The sequence below is a fragment of the Pyxicephalus adspersus genome, chromosome 9 (genome assembly GCF_032062135.1).
Source record: "Pyxicephalus adspersus chromosome 9, UCB_Pads_2.0, whole genome shotgun sequence".
In the NCBI taxonomy this organism is placed as follows: Eukaryota; Metazoa; Chordata; class Amphibia; order Anura; family Pyxicephalidae; genus Pyxicephalus; species Pyxicephalus adspersus.
Window position 1 is genome coordinate 12,714,232 of NC_092866.1, and position 20,001 is coordinate 12,734,232.

General features: G+C 42.5%; 1 protein-coding gene across 1 annotated transcript; it reads left to right on the forward strand.

Moving 5' to 3' along the window:
- Positions 1 to 7,619: 7,619 nt before the first annotated feature.
- On the forward strand, positions 7,620 to 18,894 carry SLC22A31 (solute carrier family 22 member 31). The gene is made up of 9 exons (XM_072422628.1): positions 7,620 to 7,874; positions 10,048 to 10,151; positions 11,190 to 11,344; positions 12,921 to 13,089; positions 13,547 to 13,692; positions 14,644 to 14,752; positions 15,569 to 15,777; positions 15,860 to 15,971; positions 16,213 to 18,894. The coding sequence occupies exons 1-9, from the start codon at positions 7,650 to 7,652 to the stop codon at positions 16,592 to 16,594; spliced, it is 1,611 nt and encodes a 536-aa protein (XP_072278729.1). The 5' UTR covers positions 7,620 to 7,649; the 3' UTR covers positions 16,595 to 18,894.
- Positions 18,895 to 20,001: the final 1,107 nt, after the last annotated feature.

Consider the following 20,001-nt stretch of genomic DNA (forward strand, 5'->3'; position numbering starts at 1 on the left):
CTGTGAAGCTGAAATACATTCCATAGTATGTACTGCACAATGAACTGGTTATGCAGTAAATGTGATATATACATACACACTGCTCAGAAAATTAAAGAGGAACTAAATCCAGGTAATACTCGCCTGTCCCTGCTCTGTCGTGAATGCCACCATCTTCTCCTTTCTTTCCATCCTTCCTATCCTGATCTTTATCATCTTGGCTGTCTGTCCCTTTCTGCAATAAATTCTGGTCTGGTCACCAATTTGTGGGACTTTAATTTCACCTTAAGGGAATACTGAAATCACGTCAGATCATACTGACTGAAGTTGAAAATCTTATCAATAATTCACTGAAAACAAAATGACATAGGAAGGGTCAATGGAAAACAAAATCATTAACTCGCCGATAGTTGGATTCAAAATTAGAATGAAAATAAAAGTAAAAACTGAATTACAGAATGATCAAACTTGCAAAAATGTCACCTGAGGAATATTGTGGCTCAGAGCTATGTACGGCCTTCCTACAACATCTGGTCATGCTTCTGATGAGAATGCAGATGGTGTCCTGTAGGATTTCCTTTTGTACCAGGCTCAGGGCATCAGTCAGCCCCTGGACAGTCTGTGGCACTTCTTGGCAGAGTCTGATGCACCAATACGTAATATCTAATGTCACAGCAGTGGCGGACCTAGCCAACAGTGAGCCCCTGTGCAGAACTAACTAGCACGTGGAGGTCTGTGTCAAGGAATCTCAGGCCTGGTAAACATTAGGACAACCAATGCCTTCATCATCCAGGAACAGCCTACACACATGGGCACATGTGGCTGGGCACTGATCTGCCCAGGTTGTACGGAGGCCCCAATGCATCAACATAAGATCTAACTAGCATGTGGAGGTCTGTGCAGAATTCCAAGGATATTCCTCACCCCTAGACCAGTATTTCTTGACCTTATTTTCATGGGGGAACCCTTGAAATATTATTCAGGTCAGGAACATCTGCCTATTGAAATAGGCCATAAATACTATATGCACAGCTGACAATACATTAGTGTGGTGGTCAGTAGGAAGAATGTCACCCTTACAGATAGCCAAATAGATCATTGGTGTGAGTTAAACTGACCTGAGAGGCATATATTGCTAATCGCTCAAGGAAGCTCTCTGGAAGAATCCTGGCTGAGAAAAACTGCTTTAAATAATCACCGACCCACTGCCAAACCAATCATGCTGGATGATGTTGAAGGTAGCATGATGTTCACCATGTCATCTCCAGACTTTCACCTCTATCACATGTGCTCGGTGTGAAGTGAACAGGACAGCAATGATGATCCTGCCAATTGGTTGTGCCTTGTAGTAAATGTCAATGGAGCTGCATAGTGCCAGCTGTGAGCACCACAGGGCATCAGGCCCACATACCACCCCCATGGCGTCTGTTTCTAGCAACACAAGAAGCTGTGTGGAGGTCTAAAACAGCCTAATCCTTGTCAGCACAGGAACTCCTTGTAAAGTTTTTTCTTTCTCACACTCCAGCTCTGCTGTAAATTGACCATAAGAGGCTTATACCAGGTATGGTTTAGGTGGTGACTCTGCTTGCATTTAAAAATATTATATTTACTGATCTAATAAACTTCATCAAACTTCACTGATTTGCTCATAGTAGCAGCCAAAGTGACTACCATTGAGTTAAGGTATGTCATTCCAATCTGAAGTACAAGTCAGGGGAAAATGATTTTGTTTTTTGATGTCGAGTACATCAGAGACAGCAATATCAGTCAAACATTTGCAATGGTAGTATCTCCATATGCCAGCTGTACCCACATATATAGGCCACGCAGTACATTGCAGGCAGCATTCCCACCAGCACACGAAGGTTGCTTCTCAAGGCATTTCATTTCCTAATAATTACTTTAAGTCAGTAAATAGGAAGAACAAATACTGAAATTTGAAACCAGCAAAGGCTAAATGTTAATATTTGTATAGCTGAGGAGTTTTGTAAGTGCTTTTCAGAAAGTCTCCTTGTACAATCCAGCTTCTTGATAAATGTCAGAGGTAACAATATCTGATTGCGTCAACTTCTGGTCTTACACAACAGATAAATTAATATCCAGAACTTTCCTTCACATGTTATCGTGATCTTCCCCCACCTTCTAGATTGTAAGCTCTTCGGGGTAGGGTCCTCAACTCCTCCTGTGTCACTGTCTGTCATTTGCAACCCCACTTTAAAATACAGCGCTGCGTAATATGTTGGCATTATAAAAATCCTAATAATAATAATAATGTTCCTATAATGTTGTATGGCAATGTTACAGATCAGAACAATGCGAACCTTTGAATCTTATAGACAAAATACATTTATATCCAAAGCCTCTGATTGGTTACTGATGGGGGGGGGGATTTGTGCAGTTGGGGGCCAATAGTCCAGTTATCCAATTCTTCAGGATTCTCAAAAAGACACAGCCTGATCTTGGTAACAGGATAGGCTGCAATGACATACCTGTACCTATGTGCAGGAGGATAAGATCAGTAAACAAGAAAATGCTGCATCAGCTTTGTTTTCACAGGAATCTATTTACCTGGATTTACAGGGTGGGTAGAATAACAAAGGCCATTGCTAGAGGTGAGAGCTCCTCCAACTAAAATTACTGATGGCCAGGAAGAGGAAGGGGGGTTCTGATGATCAAAGAATGTTCATTTGATATACAGGTAGTCCCCGGGTTACGGACATCCGACATATGGACGACTCCTAGATACGAACAAGGCTTCCCTGCTCCTTTGTGTGCAGGACTGAGGCTTGAGGGGTGAAGGGGGCAGTCCACATGACTTGCAGAAGAAATCTTTTGCTAAACACAGCTGAGGTTGTGGGTGATCCTAAGGACTGAGCTCTCTGCAGCCTCTTGTAACTCTTTAATGACCAAGACAAACTCTGCAGTTGTTTCTTTTTTCATATCAAAGCACAGCTTGTTCCAGAAGTTAATGAATGTCTAGGCTCCATAAAGTTTTTTTTTTTTTTTTTGCATTGTTTGTGATTCCCTTACAGTGAGGATTTTATACAGTAACTGACAACACGCTGCCTAATAATATATTGAGGCAAACATCTGTCCTAATTGCATTTATTAAAATATTGTACCTGTTGCGACTTACATACAAATTCAACTTAAGAACAACCCTACAGTCCTTATCTCGTATGTAACCCGGGGACTACCTGTAATAATCATCATTAAGAATGCCATAACAGATTTCTGTAGTATAGTAGAATGTATTAGAAATATCAACCTGTGACATTATAAACGACTACTACAGTTGGTGTCCCACTTCCACCCCAGCTTTCTGACAATTGAAGAGCAGCAGCAGAATGATAAGGTTCCTCCTATAGGCCTGTTTCTTGTCAACATGCGTCAATGCAGCTCACCTGATTGGCTACTTACCCCTTACTCTCCCTAGGGTGTATAGAGGGGTGTGCAGAGAAAAAGTCAGATACTGACATACATAGCATGTGGAGAAACACAAAACATTAAAGAAGAATTAAACACAGTTTAACAAAAAGAGAGTCGCCAGAAATAGAGGTTATTGGAAGTCTTGTTTTGTTTCCTGAGCACATTGTACGGTGTATGCACCAAACAGTGTGCAGAACAACTCCATAACACCATCAAAAGTCACCCAATAGCCCAAAAGGATCACTGTGAGACCTGGAAGGATAGCACGGATAGCAGGGGGAGGTGGAAGAAATGGTGACAGGATCCAGGACCTGCCTTCCCTGAAGCAGGTAGGTAAAAATACTTACTGATTATAGCAAAAGCTCACCCCCACCAATGGGCTTACTTCTACTAAAACAGCACATTCACACATTTGGGGTGCATTATGTTTTATGACAATGACTTTGCACTTTGCCTTTAAAAACACATTTTGCAGTACCACATGCTTTGCAGTATAGCAACATATTCATGTAAAAGGGTTTTCATATATTGTGTTATATATATATATATATATATATATATATATATAATGTGTTTCGGGTATTTTGTTTGTACCTTCAATCAAATCAATATTTGGTGTAAATATCCTTTACCTTCAAACCAGTATGAATTATTTTAGGTAGGTGCACATAGTCAGGAACTTTTGTAAGATTATAATCCATGTATGATCATTTTGTTGTAACGATTGTCTTTTACTGAAATAAAAACAACTGCAGGAAGTAAAAACTATGTGAGGGACAGCCATGCTACCAAGGCGAGGTTGTGGAGGACAGTTCCATGTCAAAGGTCATACTCCATGACAAGACTGAACAAAACAACGAGACACAAGGTAGTTATACCACATCACAAGGTCTCCCTGAGGCAAAGATTTCCAAGCAGACTGGGGTTACAACATGTGCTGTTCAAGTTATTTTGAAGAAGCAACAAGAAAAGGGCAATGTTGAGGACCATAGATGCAGTGGTTGGCCAAGGAAACAGGCTGCGTATACGCGTTAGATTTTTGTTGTTGGAAAGGATCTTTCACAATCATTTCCAACGACAGAAGACTGAAAGATGCATGAACGAGCGCCGTATATACAGTGCCATTCTGCTCTATGGAAAGGGGAGGGGGGAGAATGAGCGGCACCCCGCTGCACTCTTTCCTATTTACTTCCATTACGATTGTTCATCATTGGTGGATCCGCCAGGACAGATCTATAAATGCAGTGGGTCGAGCGCTGTACACACGTCAGATTTTCAAACTATACCAGCCCCGAAGCGATATTCGGATGAGAATCATCTGACGTGTATACATAGCCTTTGTGTGACAGATAAAAGACACATTGTGCTTACTTCCCTTCAAAATGGAAAGATGCTCAGCAGAGCCATCAGCTCATAACTGACAGAGACCTGTAGGACCCAGGTACACCCATCAATTGTTTAGAGAAGTCTGTCTAGAAAAGGTCTTCATGGAAGAAGTGCAGCCAAAATACTGTACCTCCGATGTGGAAATGAGAAAGAGACTGAATGCGAAAACATGAGAAATGGGTGCAGAAAAATGCCAACTGGTGCTGTGGACTGATGAGCCAAGATTTGAAATGTTTGGATGTAGCAGAAGGCAGTTTATTCAACAAAAGGCTGGAGAGCTGTACGATAATGGGTGTCTGTGGGCAAGAGTGAAGCATGGTTGAGGTTCCTGTTGCATTTCTGCAAACTTAGTTTACAATTTGGTCAAGATGTTTGGAACAACCTACCTGCTGAACTGTGTGCAAAGTGTACCTAGAAGTATTGATGTTGTTTTGAAAGCAAAGAGTGATCCCACCAATTATTGATTTGATTTAGATTTCTTCACTTTGCATTGTTAGTTCATAAGAAATGTTTACATTATACATTTTACATAAACTATTCCATTAGTGAAAGCATTTTTACTTTACAGCATATTTCACACCGGCCTAAAACATTTTGTGTATTGTATATATTACAGCAATGTATAATATGTATGCTATGGGCATTATTCTGCAGATGGCTGTAAAGTGCGACGTGTACAAACCTACACCATAACATTTGTACCATTTACCTTCTATCAGAGTGAAAAAGAAAATGTTTTTGGCTTAGGCACCAGCTACCAAATATTATGCAAGCAGCAATCAGAACCACTCCTTGGCCTCAATATCTCGGAGTGCAGAACTGGTTTAAGTGTGCACAGTGTTGTTACATAAGATACCTCTTAGGTGTATATAAATCTGGTTTATTGTTACAGAAATCAAACCCTATAAGACATTTACTTTGCTAAGCACTGTGCATCATGAAACAATGGATTCCTTTTTAATTTACTTGTTTTTGTCTTTTTTACGTTGTCTTTTTTTCCTTTGTTAAATCTTTGCACTGATCTCCTGTCACCAACAGGCAACCACTTGCACCTTAATGATGATTGCTTTTTCAGAGATGGGTGACAACAGTGGGCTATGCATATGTATTGTGCATTACCACAGCCACTGGTAGTCTCCAATGGAAGCCCCTGTGACAAGGTGACAACACAGGAGCATCATTGGGAAACTGTGTTGTCACCCTATGACAGAGGGTGTCTGTAAAAAGACCTTCACAGTGGGATGACCAGATAATACTTTTTAAAAGGCGGCAGATTTTAGAACACAGGGCTACAGGTTCACTTTTATGTGCTGCTGCCAGTAGCCATCATTTCCTGCTCTGGTGACCACTTTTTCTGGGACAGGAATGGAGATGGAATCCCCCCAACAAGGACCCAGGCAGCACAAATCTTCCAGATAATGTCTCAGCACGAACATGGACAGGAAATATGCAGCAGAGGTTCCACTCCCTTCACACCTTTACTCAATGGCCTGTATGGCAATGCTTTGTATTCTAACAATTTTGGAAGATAAATACTGGTTCCTTTATGTCAGGTATTGTATTATTATCATCACACTTATGTGCTTTATACAACTTAACACAATGAACAGTTACACACCATTCATGGTTACAAAACAGTGCCTGCACTTTATTTGATGTGTTAATAAATGGGCTTGTTCCAATGCAATGAATGGTATCATCAGGGCCCTGTGCAAAATTGACTGGCCAGCCCCCCCAACACATCCCTACCCCAATCTCTATCCTTATCTCCCCTTCTTCTTTTTGCCATTATTCTCTCTCTCCCTACCACTCTCTTTTTTCTCTTTTTGTACCCTTCCTTGCTCCTATTTGCAGATCTGCATGTTGACAGCTTGTGGTGCAGGCTTTACACTGAGTGTGCATGCTGTCAGCTAAGGGCAGACTTGCAGGCGAGCATTGTGCAAGTTGCTGCAAGGGCCCCTGCTGGCTGAAGACTGTCTGGGGGCCCTCATACGGCTGCATACGGCTCCATAATAAAAGGTTCTTGCATATGTTCCAAATCTGCTTCTAGTTATTCATGGAATCTGGGAAAAGTAATCTCTCCACTAGATTTTGGTAAATGACTAAACCAAACAAAATACCTACAAATAAAATGTCTGGTGTGTCAAATATTGGTTAGAGATGCCCTCTTTATAAGAGGGGTACAGCACAGATAGACTGAGACTGGCAGTTGTGCAGACACAGGATATATCCCAGTGGGAAATGCCGATATGATTACCAGGGAATTATGGTGCCTACGATATAATGACCTGTATGGACAATTACTTTTATGGGATTAAATGGTCACCCGTGTGCTGTGCTGGGAGAGTTACCTCTGCTGGTATATTATGGTTACCAGTGTGCCATGCTAGGATAATTACTTATACAGCAATACTATGGACACCAGTGTGCCATGCTAGGATAATTACTTATACAATACAGTGACATGCTGGGAGTTGTGGTCCTTCAGACATACAGTGACAGGGATGTGATGGGAGTTGTAGTCCTTCAGATATACAGTGACATGCTGGGAGTTGTAGTCCTTCAGACATACAGTGACATGAATGTGATGGGAGTTGTAGTCCTTCAGACATACAGTGACAGGAATGTGCTGGGAGTTGTAGTCCTTCAGACATACAGTGACATGCTGGGAGTTGTAGTCCTGGGGTATTACTGGAATTTATTACCCCCTATGTCTGACTGAAGTGCTGATTGCAGGTTGTAGAGCCGCCATGCCCCGGGCTCTGCCCTCTCTCCTCCCCGGTCCTCCCTCCATCCTCCCCCGGTCTCTCTTCCCTCCTCCCCGGCTTTCTCCTCAGTCTTCTCCGGACTCACACATGGACTTTGAGGGCAGAGTGTGGCCCTTGGCGGGCGCCTTCGGGCGGTACACCCGGCTGGTATGTGCGGCCTCCTGGCTCCCCAATGTCCTCCTGGCCGTGGCCTTCTCTGCTCACAACCTTCCCGGAGGGGGCCCGGGGTGCCGGGGAGAGCCGGGGGGATTATGTGGGAACCTTACCGGGGAGAACCGGAGCTGCTGGCTGCAGGAAACCATCATCACCCAGGTGAGAGACCGACCAGGCCCGGGGGTTGCCATGGAGATGTTTTGGGGGTCTCCCTGCACCTGGGGGGTCAGTGGGGTTATTGTGAGAGGAGACCCCATACAGGGCACAGCTGGCAATAGGGGGGGGGCAAATACCTGGGGGGTCAGTGGGGTTATTGTGGGAGGAGACCCCCATACAGGGCACAGCTGGCCATGGGGGGGGGGGCAAAAATGGCGAAAATTAGAAATACAAAGCACAAAAACTGTAAAAAATTTGTATGGTGTACTGGATGCCAAGCGCTGGGCACCCAATGCCATCTGACATACAATCAGCGTCTGGCCCAGAACAACCCATCGATAAGATTGCTGAGTCTATGGCTAGCGTCACACCGTACAACACAATCTGATTGTACAATCAACACGTATGTAGTGCCCGGCCCCCCGAGTATATACAGATTGATCGGGCAGAGCGGGTGAATCCTCATCGTTATGGCCAATCTATAATTCTATATATATCATTCTAATCTGTAAAGATCAGATTGTAACATGAATGGTGAGCTGTGACATTGTGGCATCTGTCTGTCCGGCCTGTGTGCTCAGATCTAACATTTGGCCAATTTAATGGAAACCTTGTACAAATACTGAGCCTGGCATTGCAGTTTTCCTCTTTATATATTCCCTGACTGTCATCCTCTGGCTTGAATATCACCAACCACAAACAAGCATGCAGCAAGTAAAGTCTTTGTGATCCTGACAATTGTTTTTGACATTTAGCCAGATTTGATCAGGCGGATCACTAACACGTGGCAGATGTCTGTACTCACCTTACTAGCCTCAGGCATTCCCAGCTACAGCCAAACATGACATGAAAACACGGGGGACCGGATCTGCCAAACTTGTGAAGACACAAAACAAGTTGTTAGTGTTAAGCTGCATACGTTTATTAGATTCTTGTCACCCAAGGAAATCTAACATGCGTACAATGGTACCCCTGACGTCACTAAACAGGTGGATCAATGTCATTTCCTATAGAGGAGGACGCAGCGGGGAGCCTCCTGCTCCCTGCTCTGCCCCCTCCCCCCATAGAACTAAACAGCATTGTGTGTACGGCGCTCATTCATTTTACTGTCACTGGAAGTGATCATAGAGATCAGAAATTTGACATCTGAATGCAATTTTAAAGTGACTCCCTGCACCTCTGCATGCCTCCTGCAAAGATGACGTAGCCCACAGATGGAACCCGCTGTGCATGTGCGGTACATTGTCCTGCAGCCCCCGGGGTTGTGTGTCACTGAACTCCAAGGGGGCTTCAGGATAATCCACCCTGAGCCAGGGGATGTCACACATGTGCACACAGCATGAGCAGGGGTAAGTGACAGCCGGACCAAGATAGCAGCACGGGACACAGCATGCCGCAGCCCTGTATACGAGGACAATGTGGGATTAGATAGGCGTGTAAGGTGTAGGGGGGGTGCTCATCATCCCTGCCCCATGTCATCCAATGTCACGTTATTTTTAGATTCATCCACATGTGACTGTAATTTTCTATCCTCATTGAACTCAGCTGAGAATGATTTCCATTTTTGAAAATACTGATCGTGCTGCAAATCGAAGTTTTTTGTATTTCAAATGTATTTTTAGAAAGCAGATATTATTTCAGTGCTCCAGGTAGGGCACCCCCAGTGGTAGTGGCAGCCTGCACTGTACTCTGACAGGTGCACTTTAGGCATCTAAAGCTTGGATCATGACACCTTTGCATAATAGATTTGCACTAAATAAATCCTGTTTATTAATAATATTAATAATAATAATAATAATAATAATAATAATCATATTAAATATTGCATATCAGTACTTAGCATTCACCCTTTTGGTCACCAGGTGGCACCCTTTTTTCATTTCGCTCCTTTTTTGGAATAAAAAAATCATGTATATTACAGACCTCAATAGCTTAAGCTTCAATTTACAAACTTACTGGATGACCTGTCCCAGTCACTTATCAGACTGTTTTCTCTGATATTTTTTTATTGATCCAGCATTGTTAGCTCTGGGAACCTTTCACCATATATTAGATATAAAGAAAGGATAAACATACCTAAAAAAGTTGACTCTTTGTCATTGTTATTTTTTTGTGGGTGACAGGCGCAGTGGGAGTGGCTATGTTCATACAAGGTGTCTTGATTTTCTATTATCAGTGGGACCTGGTGTGTGATAATGAATGGAAGGTGTCCCTGGCTCAGATCTTCTACCTGATTGGCTGGCTGTTAGGTTACATCATATTTGGCAGCATCTGTGACAGGTAAGTGGGACTATTTTACTCCATTTGTGATCATTTATAGGATCTTATTCTTTGTAGGGGCCCATTCACACCAAACAATTGGAGGAGCTGGTGTGCTGCAATGCCATTGATTGTGAATGGCACCCTGGCGCACCTCAATGTATTGTATTGTACTACCATGTAGTGCCACTGACCAACGTGCTACAGGGGTACATTGGCAGCCCATGCTCATGAATAGATATACATTAGCCCATGTGCACCATACGCCCTGCTGATAACGGGTGCCAAAGAAACCTGTCCTGAGGGCAATCTGATAGTTGGCATTGATAACTTCCTAAAGATCCAAGTTGCCTGGCTTATCTGGTGATTGGTCAGGTGGCAGGAATTTTTCAGAAGTCCAACGATGGCAGCCTGGTTGAATTTTAATAGAATTCCCATATGTGTGTGCCCCCACCCCACCTCCTGGTCATTCCCCCTATATAAGCTTGTTGGACTTCTCATTTTACAGCTATTGCCATTAATACGGAATTGGCCTCCCTCCTTCATCTCTCTTAATTGGAGGACGTCTTTGGGAATCTGCACCCCTTCATCCAAAAACATCATTTGTGTGGCCAGGTACTGATGGTGGGTGAGAAACCCTGGCTGGCATTTCAACTCATCCCAAAGGCGATCAGTAGGGTTGAGGTCGCTGGATCTGTGCAGGACATTTGATTCCTTCACACTCATTACATTAAATTGTTATGGTGCTGGCTTTGTCATGAAGTTACTGAAAAGGTTTTATTAGGATGTCTAACAAGCTCACATAGGTGTGGAGGGGTGCACAGGACTGATATAAAAAATACAATGGTTCTCCTAAGAAATCATTGCATTTCAATGCCACATGGCAATTCCAATTTTTACCAGTAGGTGTCACTGCACGACTTATGTAAACTCATCATTGGGAATTCCAGGAAAAAAAAACTTAAGAAGGATTATTTGTAGGACAGATTGATATAAATGTTGTATTTTTCTTGCTGTATTTCTCACTTGCTTTTCTGTTTTTATTTATTTTTTTTGCAGGTTTGGCCGGCGCAGTGCATTCATCAGCGCCCTGGTGGGAGCACTGCCGCTTGGAGTAGCTTTGTGTTTCTCCCCAGGATTCCTCAGCTTCCTCCCCCTCCAGGCTGGCTTTGGAGCTGCTCTGGCCGGGATCTTCCTGTCGCTGTACATAGCCAGTGAGTGTGATCATTTGTTTAATGTACCAGAGGAAAGTAGTGAGCTGGACTCACTCCCCCTCCCCATGCTGACTCTTGGTGTTTGCTTTGGGTGGGTGCCGTGTACGCTAGAACTTTGTGACGGAGATGTGAAGTGCGGGGCGGGGAGACGGAGCATAGGATATAGTGGCAGGATGCTTGACAAAGTTACTATTTAACTCCTAGGGAGCTTTAAAGATCAAAAATGAAAAAATTTCTCAATGTGGCTAATCGCATTGAGAGATGATTTTCATGTGTGTGATTTTTATATTCTTTTTGTAATTTTTGTAATTTTAAATAAATACATAACAGGTGTATACGATAGGGAAAAGAGAAATATATAATCAGTTCTGCTTACATGTCCAGCATGACAAATCCTTATATCAGGTTAGCTTATAATAAAAACTCAGTGATCCTAAATTTTTGCTGACCAATCAAAATCTTTCCCAGGAGAACCTTAAAATGCTATTAAATCTAATTTAAAATAAAATGACATTGTGGCCATGTGACTGTGCATGGCATATGGGGCTTCTCTTTAACTAGACTGCCTGCCATTAAACATAAATAATCATATGATGATTTGATGTGAATTCTTGGTGGTAGAGGAATATTCACTTCGGTTGGATTCCATAGAGCTCCATTGTAGCCACAGCTGCGTATGCTTGAACTATCCCCCCCCCCCCCATGCAGCCACAGAAATGGGTGGAATGCAAACCATTGGTTTTGACTACTCCATTTGATTGGCTGGGGTTCCTGTGTCAATGTGCACAAAATAACTTTGGTTGAATAGGAAATAGCACATTCTGTATCTTTATATATATCACTAAGAAACAGGTGATCACCTCCGATGTATCCCATAATGCAACACTGGCTCCCTTCTCTATAAAGCTACCACAGTGTATGGTGGGAATACTTCATTGACTTTCTGGAATTTGCACACCTTTGGTAACTCCCTGCAGCAACAAGTTCACAATAATTCTTCTTGCTCCTCTGCTGCTCCATTCACCTGGGGAAGCAAAGTGACTTACCTATCACTTCAATAAGGAGCAGTACGGGTGTTGGTGATTGGCCAGTGGAGCACCCAGCACTGTCATTTGGGGGGGTCCTAAACTTGAAGATGGGACTTTGATTCGTTGCTTCAGTGGGTGAATGGATGGGAAGAATAATGAAACAGAATGATGGGAAGCCAATGGAAGGTATTAGAAAGTTTAGTGGGGTGAGCTTTGCAAAATCAGAGCATTTCAGGCTATGGCTACACCAGTATCTTTGTCATATGCTTCTCTCTTTTCTTTCTTACAAGCTGGTCCTGGCTGTAAGGAAATTCAGGTAGGTGACATTTACCTCTGTGCCATAGGGAACAATAGCCAGTCAGTCCTAATACTTACCAAGAACCTCAATGTGAAATGCCAATGGCTGTCATAGTGTGCCTTCTGTAACACGCTGTCCATGGCCACCTACCTTCTCACTAACCTGGCTGGTTCAGTGTAATAGAAGAATTTAATTGCCAACTTTCATACTCGTGTATAACCCGCTGCCATCTGCTTTCTTCTTATCTCAGGATTGGAGCTTTGCCTGCCTGGTCGCCGACTAATGATAACAATGATCGCTGGCTTTTTCTGGCTGGGTGGAGAGCTACTACTTCCAGGCCTGGCACTTCTGTGTAGTGACTGGAAGATCCTACAGGGGGCGGTAACTGGCATGTTAGCCTTATTAATGGGCTACTGGTGGTAAGTAAATAAAGAATTATTTTAAAAAGCTTTCTTTTCTAAAATCCAGACAAATGTACCCAAAAATGCAATTAAGGAGCACATGGTGCAGGGTGTGATATGAGAACATTCAACATGTTTCGGGACACATCTCTCCCTTCATCAGGGCTATAGAAAAAACAAACATATCCTGGTTTGTGAAAATGTACTGCCATGCATTCACTTGATCCAGGAGAATCTTTTATCTATGTCAGAGAGGATGATGACACAGTGGCCCAGGATGGTTGTCTCTGCTCTACTCCACTCTCATTACATATAGTCATATAGTAAGTCAGGTTGAAAAAAGACATAAGTCCATCAAGTCCAACCACTAGGGAAATAAACATATCCCAGATATAAAACCCTATGGACATAGTTGGCCCAGAGGAAGTCAAAAAAATCCTGGTACAACTTGTTAACTTTTTCTGTTTGTTCACAGCTTCAGATTGCTTTTCCCAGAATCCCCTCGCTGGCTCATGGCCACACAACAGGTGAATAAGTTAAAAGCAGAGCTTTATCTGTTCTCCAGAGCTAATGGAGTGGACACGCGGGAGGATCTGTCTGGTCAGGACAGCTTGTTTACAGGTAAGAGCAATCTTCTTCAGGGGTGATAGATAACACAAGGTTATAGCGCCCTCTCAAGCTGTAATAGGGGACAGCAGTTGCTGCTTTTACTGTATGTTTGTCTAGAATGTTATTAGATTTGTTTCCTTCCTGTGTTAGGTTGCATGTACTCCGTTTTATCGCAAAGGAAACCTGTGAGGACAGACATGAGTAGTACATTTGTGAACTTGTTTTTATAGAAAACTTATGGAATAAAAGTATTCAGGGGAAGATAAGTGAGCAAAACATTCAAACCTGAGGCACATTTTTCACCAGGCTACTGCTGCACGTCTCGAATTCTTGCATTCTTACTGGTAGGACTTTCTTATGAAGCTCTAACTGAAGTGTTGCAGATCCAGACCATAGATAGGTTTGTTTAATGACGCATGTCTCATTTACACCATGCAGTAAAAATCATTCACATATGTTCGCGTATCAGGCATTTATTTTCAACAGTGTCCCAAATCATCTCTATATCACAGCTGTGCTACAGCACATGGTAAGGTTGTGTGATTCACAAATATGCAGGAGGACCTTTTTTTCCCACACAGGGATGTGCTGACTTTTAGTTTAATCCTCAACATGGACATTGCAGTATATTGCCTTATTGTGAGGATGGGCCCTTAAAGCTAGAACAGGCTGCGCTTTCCATGTTACCTAATAGGAGAACACTTTACAGGAAGCACAGTCATCCCTTCACTGGTGACACCTGGAAGACACAATGATTTAATAAAGCTTTCCAAGACTGGAAAAGATAGACTATAAAGGTTAACCTGGGTAATCCGTAAAACCAGGTTTGCTGTATTATCCAATGATAGTTTATCTTCTTGGAGAGCTTTAATAAATCTATTGACAGAGACAGCTAACTAAATATCACTCATACAAAACTTCTTTGTTTTCAGTTTCTCATTAATGCATTGTGTATTTCTACAGAAATAGACTCATTGTGGGAGGGTTTTCCTCGGCCGCGGTATTACAGTATGTGCAGTGTTTTCAAGACTCGTTTAATTTGGCGGAATGCTCTGATTCTTGGCTTTACAACGTAAGTAACACCCCCCCCCCCATCCTAATCTATCTTAATGGTAACTTCTGTTTTTTGCAGACTGCTATCATACTGACCCTACACACATCAGGTTTTCTACCACTGATCATTCAATCTGATTCATTCAATCTTTTTAATGACCGGATAACTGCATTGACATGTGCAATATTTGTCATTGGAAAGGATCTTTTTATAATATCAGCCCTGAGCCAATTATCAGGCGAGAATCATTTGACGTGTGTACATAGCCTAAAGCGGGTGGTCTGCAAGAAAATTTTTGGGGTCTGCGGCTCTGGCCGGTGCACCCGCAAGCGGGGCCAGGTGAGTTCCTAGGCTCAGGGAATTCACAATCTGTGAATTTGCTTTTTGTACAAGATAATCAAACCAGGATCTCTTATGGCTTCACCTCCTCTTTTATTTCTGCATAAAAATTATCCAGGGTTTTCCAAAAATGTCTGTAAAAATTAAGGGGAAAATCATCAGAGTGAAACAGAACAGATCCTGGATAATATTTGACTCGTCCTGGTTATTTATAAGACATTTTATTGTTCAGAACACTGAAACATGTAACATTGAGGTCATTGAGGCCCATCTCTAGGAGCGTCTGTGTGTATCGGTTAACTTGATCATGGCTGTATGATTATTTTGTGTGCATAATGAATTTTTACATTACATTTTAAATGGTCATGTACAGATTGCAAATGGGCAAGAAGGCGTTAAAGGCTAAACCATACAACACACATAGTAAAAGACCAGAAAACTTTTCAACTTCCTGAAGCTAAAATAAGAACTTTTATACCCTCATTCTATTCACAGGTTCATCGGCTGCGGTATCAGGCCGTGCTTTGCTCAGAATCTCACAGCTCTTGGTGGCTCAGTGCCATATTTCCTGCAGGTTGGCAGTGAAGCTTTGGCCTGTGTATTCCTCTGTATCACCGTAAACCACTGGGGACGCCGTGCCGTTCTCCTGCTCTGCACCATACTGACTGGTTTTTGCTCTCTTCTGCTCCTGGCGCTCACACAGTGTATGTACCTCTCCTGTCCTAAGTTTTTGTGTTCTGCATACAAATTCTTTATTGGTAACTGATTTCCATTTTTCCTCCTTAGACCTCTTCTCTGCAGTCTTCATAGCGATTTCTGTCCTCGGCTCACTCTGTGCCCATGCTGTGGTTATGCTAAGCGTCTTCTATGCTAGCGAGGTGCTGCCAACGGTCATCCGGTGAGCAAGAATGAACTCCTGTGAAATAAATAAATATATATATATGTAAAACCCAAAGTCCTACCCACAAGCAGCATGATACACCTCCTAGATCACCTGTGTGTTTATACTGAGGGAGCTGTTTTTCTTCTTAATGTATAAAATAATAATAAGACACGACTTTTACAAAGCAGGAGATAATACTGATTTTATAGTTGTTGGAATGATTAACCTTTTCCTGTTGCCTTTTGTCATTGTATAGGGGCTCCGGCCTGGGTGTAATTCTGGGAATTAGCATGTTGGGACGAGCTGCCCTTCCCATCATCAACCTCCAGCAGAAGTCCGGCTTCTTCTTGTTCCATGTTGTCCTGTCATCCTTCTGTATCCTGTCTGTCCTCAGCCTTCTCCTGTTACCCGAGACCAAAAGAAAGAGCCTCCCGGACACCCTGAGACAAGGAGACAGCATGCGCCGCCCGCCTCTTCTCCTGCACACCACACAGGATGCTGTGCCGCTACTTTCCTCGGACAAACCCCGTATGGACTACAATCCCGAGAGTTATGCCCGCCTCGCCAGCTCTACAAAAAAACTCATCAGAAGCGGATCCAAAACTGGAGAGGATAACAAAACACTTACTAATGAGTAATCGGAGTGATGCTTTAAATACAGACATGATGCGGGCACCGTGCAATAATGTGCACCACTTATCTACTGCTGTGGTGGCAACTGATGGACCGGAGGTGACAATGTGCCATGATGTTAAATTTTTTTTTCACGCACACAATGTAAGTGAACTATAAAGCAACCTGTATTAGGCATCACACCGTGTTTGTCATAATCCCAGAATCTATTGCTGCTCCTGTCATCAAACTTGTATTGTTCTGATCCTTCATTTCCTGTTCTGCAATCAGGAAATACGTTCCTAAATTCTTCCATTTCTCTCAGTTTCATGGCAGCAGGACACAGCCTGGCCCACAGTTCAAATAGACCGAAGGGAGATTCTTGTAAAGTGCAAAGCCCAGTTAGGAATTGTTTAGCGGATTCGTCATATTTAGTTTTGACGTTGGAAACTCTGCACCGTCTGAAGCCTCTGTGCAGAATTCTGGCATGGACCTGCAGATGTCAGAGATGCCTTGGATCCCAATGGAGGCTTTTCATACAATGTGACTTCAGAACACTAAAGGAGAACTGAAACAAATGAAAGATATTAGCAGATAGCGCTGCTTGGTTACTTGCACCCGGTGCTTCTATACACCGTGCTTGTTCAAATAATGAGACTGACAATATGAACAGAGGGACCTCAATCAGATGGGCAATAGGCTCCAAATGTGCTGTGTGTATCCCCTCCAACTATAATTCTCTTCCCTTCAAAAGGCCGTCGCCAACCTAAAATACTTCTTGTAAACTACAGATCATATTGAGTATTTAAATTCATTCTTTACCTTTCATTTGCAATGTGCCTCTGAACTTGCTAGGAATCTTATTTATCTTAATTCCCTAACACAGTCTCGTTCCTCCTTGCAGGGCATAGCCCTCTCCACTTTCTGGGAGGGTCTCCTAGCTGTCTGTACTGGTCCATCACCTCTGCCCCTCCTTTCACTTGCCTACATAACCTTTTATGTAGCAGCTGGGAAAAAATAAAGAGAAATACTATACAGCTTTGTTGTTAGCTTTGAGTCTGCTGGGGCTGCTGACATCTAAGATGGAGATACCCAGCAGCAGTCTCACAGCTTATCAATGTCTAATGCATGGGGTTAATTTACAGATATATGGGAAGATTGTTGTTGAAATGAATGGTGACAGGGTCTCTTTAAAGAATCAGTTTACCCAAACTTGATATTTAAATGATTGGTAGATGCCGGAGAGTTTAACGACCTTATGGTCTCTTATATCCCCAAGGGTCTGTATGTGGAATCTCTGCTGAGTCTGCACACCTACTGCAGCCATTTAGATTCCAGAATCCATTGCATTTTCTATTTATGTTATGATATGAAGAATACTTTAGACAGATCTGGAATGCACAAAGGTTGGCTGAAACAGAATCCAGAATTATAGCAGCGAGATCCATGTAACTAACACAAGCCTTTGTAGTGAGACCTTACAAGTTGAGTATGGGCTTCTTTAATTGGGTTGCTTTAAGATCATTTTGAGACGCTTCTGAACTTCTTCAGAGATGAGCCTGACCTGCACATGGCCTGCTTTTAGGTTGCATACAAATACTCGGGCCTCCAAACTATTTCCATTGACTTGAATGGAATGAAAATCTGGTTATGGGACAAAAAAGGTGCAATTTAATTACTGCCAATATGTATATTAAAAGTCTGTGCGGTTACACAAATAAGAAACCAAAATGTACTTATAGGGGAATGTGTAGTATTTGTGAAACTTTTTCATTCCTTTTTACTCATAATTATGAGTTCTGCTTATTATTATTAAGCAATCTCCAGGGTTCCTTCGGAGATTGATAGGGGTTCCCTGAGCAATGAGCAGTTTGTGCTTCTCAGGTCAGTTTAAGTGACACCAATGATCTCTTTGGCTATCTATAAGGGTGACATTCTTCCCACTGGCCAGTAATGTAATAGGCATTCTTCCCACTGACCACTAATATACTGTGAGCTGAGGATATAGTAATTATAGGAGGGGGTCCCTAAGACGTGAAAGTTTTTTCCAGTTTTCCCTTATGTTAAAAAGGCTGAGAAACACTGCTCTAGAATATAGATTTAGTCACCTTGTAATATCTCCATTTCTCCAAGTAAATGACAACAAGTAATTAATAGTTCTTAACAAGTCCAAAGTTTTATTCACACAAAGGGACCTGCAGACAGCTAATCATGAGTTGTTATTTATCTGATGTTTTGGGAATTTGTTGACTTCTATAACACGTTTACTGTAAAACAAAGGTTTTATATGTAAAACAATTTCAATAAAACCGACCCAAAGCCATAATCATTGTCTTGTTCTGGCGTCTATCATTGTCTTGTTCTTTGTCTATTTATTTTGTAAAATGGTTCATTGACCCTCCTGACCATTGTTCAGAATACAGTCACAAGACATTTGTCAGCTGAGTCACTGAGACGTGAAAGTCACACTACCATGACATGGACAGGATGCAAAACAACTTTTCTTTCCAGAAGGTAAACCTTGGTCATAAAGCACACATGCCATGTAAATAGCTTGGGGTGAATTTTATATTTAAAGGATTTTTCCCATTTATGAATTCTTTTTATATTCTTGTAGGTAGACCCTAGACATATAGTCCAGTCTTTTTAGTGTGATCGCAGTCTATAACAGAATTCTTCAATGTGTGGTCCTATAGCCCAACTTATCCCTCTCACTGAGGAAGTCCTGACCCTGAGTTTCTGCTATATGCATAGAATCCTTGCCAAATATTGCACAGATTTACCTGTGTGCATCTGTCAATGCTGCATCAGAGAAAGACACCATCTATGCCTCTGACTCCAAAGCGGACTTCTTGAGAGGACAGCGATCCTCTTCAGTCGGCTGCAAGTGCTCTGATTTTGGTTGTCCAGCAGCCAGGAATTTTTATGTAGGCCTTACTGCTGCAGATTCTAATGCACATTGGGGTAAGCTTGCAGTGGGCAGAGGTTGGGTAAGAAATGTTATTATAGGAAAAGAGCCTGTACAACTGTGCAAGACTGAAGGGAAGTTTGGCATGCAGTTATAAATATCCCCGTTCTTAAAAGGAAACTTGCTGTGGTTCTGTGAGTCAGCATTTTGGCATGGGCCTCCTTTCCCAACATCATTTTCAAAGCCGTTTAGCCTCAGTGTTCAACCCAGAATTTTTTTTAAGCTGGGTGTTATGAAGTTGTAGGTGGGTGGCAGCCCTGTATTGTTACTCAACTCTTCAGTAACCACCCAAACGTTTCTAGGTGGTGCGCCCAGCTAAAAGAGGCTGGGAAGAACACTGATCCCGCATTATATGATTCTGTCATCCTATTGTATGCTGTCTTTAGCCTCTTCCATCCTGACACCTTTATAAGACCCTGATACAAGAACACCCACCATGCCACCCCCTAGGGCAAACCTCTTACT